Raw genomic sequence first — 7,376 nt, forward strand, 5'->3', positions numbered from 1 at the left:
GGTTGCTTACCCACAGAGTACATACCTGAGATTTCAAGATGCTCTACTGCATGAAATATATATTTACAGTGCATTATCTTTACTGAATTCAGTATCAGCAGCAAGTGACGTAAAACCATCACATGCTCTAGGGAATGATAACTGCAACTACATAAAAAATCATGCCACTTTACAAGCATACCAAAATAAGAACGTTGCCGATGGAATTAATTAACAGATTCAGCCTCTTCGTTGCCACTTCACAGCCTGAGAACTTTGAGCCTCTCCAAAACAAATGCAACAGCTCGTGGGATCCAATGAATTGAAGAATAGCAGATTGGACTACACCATAACAGCGATTAATATAAATGCATTCCGCGGTAACTATTTACAGGCTAAAGGTTGTCTTTTAGCCACTTGGCAGCACCATTAGCAATGGATCTGAAAGAATTCAGTAAGCAACATGATCAACAAAAGAATGCAGAATTGCATAGGATAGAGAAACAAAGAAATCCACAATTTGTATTTTCAAACTTCAATAGAAGCAAGTATGTATATTGAGACCGTCAGTTAGCATTTTTCCTTCTATTCATTTTTGGAACAAGGGTTGCACTAATCAATATTAGAAGTAAAAATGAATGCAACCAACAGAGTTAGACAGGCTACAACCTGCTGTAAAGGAGGTCCTGTAACAACAGTTTTACCTCATTATGGATCATTACTGAAAGAGCATATTTTCAAAAACTTCAGCTGCCCCAAACAGCAAAAGAGGAAAAGTATTAACTATATGTTCAGTGTAACAAAAACATTTTGCTGATGTGGATTCACTATCTCAGTAACTTATCTTTAGAAAAACATGTAGAAGATCAATGAAAATGTATAAAGGTTGGTTATAACACTAACTTTTTTAAGTGTAATATACAGCTCTCTTTCTTTCTCACTATAACCTATACTTCCTTGCATTTTTTTTACAAATGATCAAGTTCCCAAAATTTGCAATATGATGCATGAATGTATGAGGTAAACCCTCCCAGAACTCAATTGCATTGTAATAAGAAACAGCTAATATTTACCCTGCAAAATCTTGAAGTTTCTTCAACCAGTCACCCTCCCCTTCATCAGGTTGATCCGAATTTTCTTGGGCAACAGTAGTTTCATTCTCTTGGCGTATGGCTGCAATGCAAATGCAAATCGTTAGTACCTTCCAAGGCTAGTTCCTAAAAATAAAAAATTCATCAAACTTCGATAGTAACGTTAGAATATGAGAATGAATTCTTTGCTGGAGAGGGAGGGAGGGAAGAGGGGAGGGTGGGGGATATAGCTAAGCTTGCTTACATTTTGGCTTCACAGGTGCACCAGCAAAACCACCATTGCTCAAAGAAGCCAGTTCCTCAAGTAGCTCCTTTTCTCGTCCGCTGGAAGGAACACAAATTCACAGAGATATGGGCTCAGTGATTATGTAGATTTAGACCAACAGTATGTATTCGAAAGTAGGTTCAAGTCAGGAAGCATATAACCTTATACGTTTGGGTATAGTGACCTTAATAGTGAATAGATGATCACCACGAACAGATGGTTTATTCAATGATGGAACACCTTGCTTTGCTAGAACCACTACATCACCAGGTTGGGTACCTGGAGGTATTCTAAGTTCACTATTTCCATCAACAGTTCTGACCTGCTTGGAAGAAGAATATGAGCATAAGACAGAAATGCCAGTAGACTATAGACCACAAGAATCATTACAAGGACATGCTTTCTCTCAAATCTAAAATAAATATGTACAAATAATTAACTTTGATCTGAACTGCCATGGTTGTTAGAAAAGGTTCAAAACTCAAATCAGTCTCAGATAAACAAATTTGATCAGACCTAGGATAACATAGCTGCAGCATTGGTTAATTAGTCTGAGCTAAAATGATTAACAATAAGCTGATATAAATTTAATCCCAATGAAATGCTGGCCTCAATTAGAAGTCAGGCACATTACATCCTATGGTTTTGGATTAGGTCAAATCAACAAAATGATCTGATTATCGTGTAATCAAATTTATCTTAACAAAAAAGGTAACAGCAGATTAAGATCAAGTTGGTGTACCTCTAGGAATATGACTTAAAATACTGCCTGTTTGGTTTGCTAATCATTGTGCATAAAGGTAGGTGTTTTCTTATCACAAGAAAACAGAGTATATAAAAAACGCTCAGGCAGACCAATAGAGTCAATCAACAATATATACCAAACATCCTATACACAACCAATGTGGTCAGAACTCAGAACACAAAACTCAGTTTTTGCATGTTAGTATTCTCCGTTACTAAAAAGTGAGATGGTTCAGGCATTCATTTCCTATTAGTTGTACTCTCATTAATGAAGAATGGCAATGGGCTTCAACCCAAACTAAATATCACAATTTTGAATCATAACAAGAAAAATTTTACCTTTTTAACAGTGCCCAGAATAGCTTCAATGTAGCTTACTGAAACAGTTGAATACAAGTTGATACCATCCCTTTTAATATCTGCTGGCTCCTCTATATCAAGGCAAACAAAAAGATCTCCAGGAGGTCCTCTGCTTTCCAAATGCAAAAAGGGTTTAGGCATTTTTTTTAATAGCATTTACACATGGATTATTTGTGCATGCACACAAAAAGTATATAGAAGGCAGACAGAGGAGGGTGGTGTAGTAAAATAAGACAATAAAGAGGATGAAGGCAAAAGCAAGAGCGCATGTGCATGCAGAAGCTAAAGCACCAGAAAATACTATGAGGATGCCAATGATCTATTTATTTGCCTCTAGGACCAATATCCACAAACCACAATTTTCACTGGTGAGTGCCTTAACATATTCAAGTATGAAGTATAGACAAGATAAATAACAAACGAATCACTCACCCTTTTGGTCCCGCATCACCTTCACCACGTACACGAAGAGTACTACCTTTGCTAACACCTGGAGGAATTTTTACTTTGATCTCCTTTCTAACACGAACACGCCCCTCTCCAGCACATTTCTTGCAATACTCTGAAATGACTTCACCCTCTCCTGCACAGGTGGGGCAAATTGAAACCTACAAAACAAGAAATATTAGAAGTTAATCACATATGTAATAAGTATCAAATGAACTAAAACGTTTGCATAGATAATTAGATACACAGGCCACCCTAATGCTATAAATATTTATATTTCGGTTACGTATCGAGTCTTCAACAATCTTGTAAAAAGCAAAGCCTGTATATTCTACTGTGCTTGAATACGTATTTCGGTTACCTATATCTTTTCAATGATAGAAAAATTAGTAAATATTTTCTTCTTCAGTTGTTTTGATCTGTTTTAATTTATCCATTATAAATTAATAATAATAAAGAATCAGTAGTGAGAAAACAACCAAGTTAATACAGCTAATATTCTTACTAAGCAATGATGAAGCTAGGAATAGATTTAACCCCTTTTCCCTTCTCATTGATCTATATGTTTGCCACTTATGTATATTTTACACCATTATATTTGTCTAACAAAAAACTGTTCACATCCTAGTATATCTTGAAAATATATTTTGTAGTTCCATGAGATCTTGTTTATAGTATTGATTCTGATCTTCTACTGTTCTGTTTAATGTTCATTTTCACATATGGCACCTGACAAAAGCTGTCACATTATCGCCAGATGTTTTCATGGTAAAGCACTGGAATAATATTATGAATGCTATTACCTGGGAGAACAGACCAAATGGTGTCTGCTCAGTTCTCATTACTTGCCCTCGACCACCACATGTGGAGCATATTCTCATTTTCGACCCAATCTTTGATCCAGAACCAGCACATGCATCGCATGTCTCCAAATGAGATAATATAATATCCTTTTCTGTTCCAAATATTGCCTCTGAGAACCCCAGATTCACATCATATCTGATGGTATAAGTTCATGTCAGTCTATAAAGTACACTAGTTTTTATCACAAAATGATAAGAGAATTTTAGCAAGAACAATTTTGTATAAGAATCTGCTGGTCTGGTATCCCTGGTTTGTTTGCAGAAAAAAAAAAAGATCACAAGAAAAAAAAAATACCAATATCAGAAATGTTTGAACTTAGGTATTAGTAGCTTTTGCGAAAAGGCAAAACACAAACAGGAACCAAAAAAGAAACATTTGGCACAGAGAATGAATCAACATTGTTGCCCAAACATGCTATTTCTGTAAGCTGTATTTTGACCAAGCATGGGCATAAGGGGAGTTATAAGACCAAGATAATGGTAGTGGCAAACAACCATGATATCCTAGTGCCATGTCTTTGGAACAATGTGGGAATAGCTAATGTGGGTGTTAAGAAGGGAATAGCTAGTGTGGGTGCTCACTCGTAAATACTGGCAACAGAGGGAAGATAAACGATGGGAAAGGTAGAAAATAGCATTAAAGTTGTATGAATACCTTATCTAGATTGAGATGTATGCAAATAATGCTAGATCTCCGAGGCATACATACCAAATTGGTTTTAAAGTTTGTAACAACTACAATAATTAGTGCTGCTATTCATATGCTATTTAAACAGCTTTAGCTGATCATTTCAACTAGATAAACACATTGACCATGAATATCTGGCAACAGAACCTGATGTCTTCCCCCTGAACAGCAGTGCTCCTCCTGCGTGTCCTAAATGTTCCCTGGTCCATACCAGAAAAGCCACCCATGCTTGCTCCAAAGAATGTCTCAAATAGATCAAAAGGATTACTCTGCATATAGAAAATAACAGGTAAAGAACTGAAGCCATCTGTGAGCGAAAAGGGTAAACAATACTAGTCAATAAGCAAAATCTAGTATCCTTATTAGCCAAAGAATTTTAGCTAGTACACATATAATTATATAATCACACTCAATATATTGCCTTGTACGGCCTCTATCCCACAATATAAGGGATTATGCCATTTTTTTCACAAAAAATAAGGAAGTAGCAAAAGGGCAAATACATCCGTCAAATCCATAAAAAAGTGATACGAAAGTTAGTAGTTAAGGAATAAACTAGTACAAAAGTTGACAGGTGGGGAATAAACTAGTACAAAAGGTGCTAGGTGGAGAATAACTAGTACAAAAGCTATTGTGCTACATTTAATATCTTTTATATTTTGGGACAAATGAAAAGGGCATTATCCCTTATATTTTGGGATGGAGGGAGTAAGTGCTGATAGAAAAAATTAAGTTGAAAAGCAAAGCTGTCATACTGTGTAAGCTCCAGCTGAGCCTCCAACCGCACTCCTAACCCCAGCTTCACCATATTGATCATACAGCGCCCTCTTCTTTTCATCTGATAGCACCTGATGACAATGAAATTAAGCACTTATAAAGAGGGAAATGAAACACAAAACAGAGAAACCAGAAGCAGTGACGTTGTAAACTATTACAGCAAAAAAAAAAATCCACATGTCAATAGTAAAAGTCTATAACTTATCAGCAATATTAAATACAAGTAAAAAAGCAGACAAATACATGAATTAACAAATTATGCTGAATTGGATACCTCATATGCTGCACTTATCTCTTTGAACTTATCGGTTGCTCCAGGTTCCTTATTGACATCAGGATGGTACTAAAAACAAAAGCGAAGATGTTATCAATAACTCTTATCTATTAAAATAGAAGTGTGCATGTTGTGTGAATCTTAGCAGCTTGATGTTAAGAGTAAAAACATGCCACTTGGTAAAGTATATAAATCCCATAGTAAATTAGTAGCCATGAAAATCAGCTCAGTAAAACCTCGAGGACTTGGTCTGAAGGGTATTTGAAGCATTAGCTAAGCTCCAAATAAGACCCTCTCGTAGGTTCAAAAGCCTGCTTTTTGTATGTAGGCTTCTAAGGTTATGACAGTTCCCTAGTTCAGCCCAAAGCAGGTGACAGAAACAAAGGGAACCTTCAGAGGTCTTACTTTGTTTGCAATTATATTATTCCAGTTTGCCTTTTTTGCTCCAAACCCAGCTATACGCTCCGATGGTTACAAACTAGCAAAAGCACATGATTGAATGCACGAATTTCGGATCAGATGTCTAGGCTTTGTCCTAGATGGCAGAGCAACATAGTACATGGTCCAGATTCCAGAATCCTGCTGACCAGTGTTGCAGCAACTGGCACCAATGTTGGTTGCTCCAGCATGGCACGCTCATGCCATTCATCCACTGAGGATGGCATTGGGATTTTCAGAGTTGAAGGTGTCAGCGTCAATACTGCTAGAACCAGTGACAAAGGTGTCCTAACCCTAAAAGGAGAACCGGAACACTGTGATGAGGGCATCATTTGATAATATCACAGAAAGTTCTTCTAAAAGTCATGGCTAAATGTCATACTTTATCCAAACAAAAGAAGTCAATAGCGAACAAAATGAGGCCTTCTCAGATGTGCACAGAGCTGATCTAATACCGTAATACGGCAACTATCGCATACACTATCAGAAACAGAATAATTTCAGTTGTGTGATCCAAGTATCCAACGAATTCCAGTATTGGTGATTGTGTACTCTCAACCGTACGACATCGTCCATAAAGAAAGCAATCCAAAAACTACAGTACTCCTATAAAGACGAGTAAAATTGAAGCTTGGTGCGGGAGGGGACAAGCGTCGAGCACCTGGCGCGCAAGCTTCCGGTAGGCGGCCTTGATGTCCTTGTTGCTCGCGGAGCGCGGCACGCCGAGCGTGGCGTAGTAGTCGGCGGACGCCCACACCACCAGGCACCCTCCGCGGCGCCTCCTCGGAGGAGGCCTCCCTCGGTGCCTCGGCGCGGCGCACGCGAGCGGGAGGCCGCTCCTAGCGGCGGCGAAGTGGACCCCGCCGCGGGGAGAGAAAGCCGCTGCGGCGGAGCGGGAGGACGGCGAGGGGTTGGATGGCGCGAATGGGAGCGTGGAGGTCGCGAACGCCATTAGCCAGCGCTGCAGCTGCGCCTTCTAGAAGCTTCTAGAGCCGGCGCGCGTGCTCGGCGTCGCGGCGGAGTTTTATACGGTCCGCGTCGTTTGGGGAAGACAGAGCTGCGGTTTGGGATGGGGAGAGGGGACGATGTGTGAGCAGAGATTGGGCCCCAACTGTCAGTGTCGTAGCATCCATAGATTCTTTGTTGGGAAAATTGGAACTATGCCATTATAATTTTGTAAAATTTAAGATATGACATCCTGATCCACATGTCATTGACTCATGTGGATACTACATGTCATTGAGATACCGATGGTATATCTCAAACTTTGCAAAATTATAATGGCATGGTTCCAATATCATGGATTTCTTTTTTAGACTTTAGCCATTTTTAAAAAATGTTTTAGAAATATATCGTCTAGAAAACTTATTACAGATATACTCCCTCTGTCCAGTTTAGTAGTCATTCTGGTACAGGAGTGATAAAAAATGGTATTGTAAAAATGACTAAT

General features: G+C 38.6%; 1 protein-coding gene across 1 annotated transcript; it reads right to left on the minus strand.

The window, feature by feature from the left end:
- Positions 1–22: 22 nt before the first annotated feature.
- Positions 23–6,987, minus strand: LOC4331058 (uncharacterized). The gene is made up of 11 exons (XM_015771350.3): positions 6,588–6,987; positions 5,489–5,557; positions 5,193–5,285; positions 4,585–4,706; positions 3,690–3,885; positions 2,872–3,047; positions 2,419–2,548; positions 1,497–1,657; positions 1,315–1,394; positions 1,053–1,152; positions 23–420 (listed from the first exon to the last, which is right to left on the minus strand). The coding sequence occupies exons 1-11, from the start codon at positions 6,876–6,878 to the stop codon at positions 375–377; spliced, it is 1,464 nt and encodes a 487-aa protein (XP_015626836.1). The 5' UTR covers positions 6,879–6,987; the 3' UTR covers positions 23–374.
- Between the last annotated feature and the right edge of the window lie 389 nt (positions 6,988–7,376).

This window comes from Oryza sativa, chromosome 2 (genome assembly GCF_034140825.1).
Source record: "Oryza sativa Japonica Group chromosome 2, ASM3414082v1".
Classification (NCBI taxonomy): domain Eukaryota; kingdom Viridiplantae; phylum Streptophyta; class Magnoliopsida; order Poales; family Poaceae; genus Oryza; species Oryza sativa.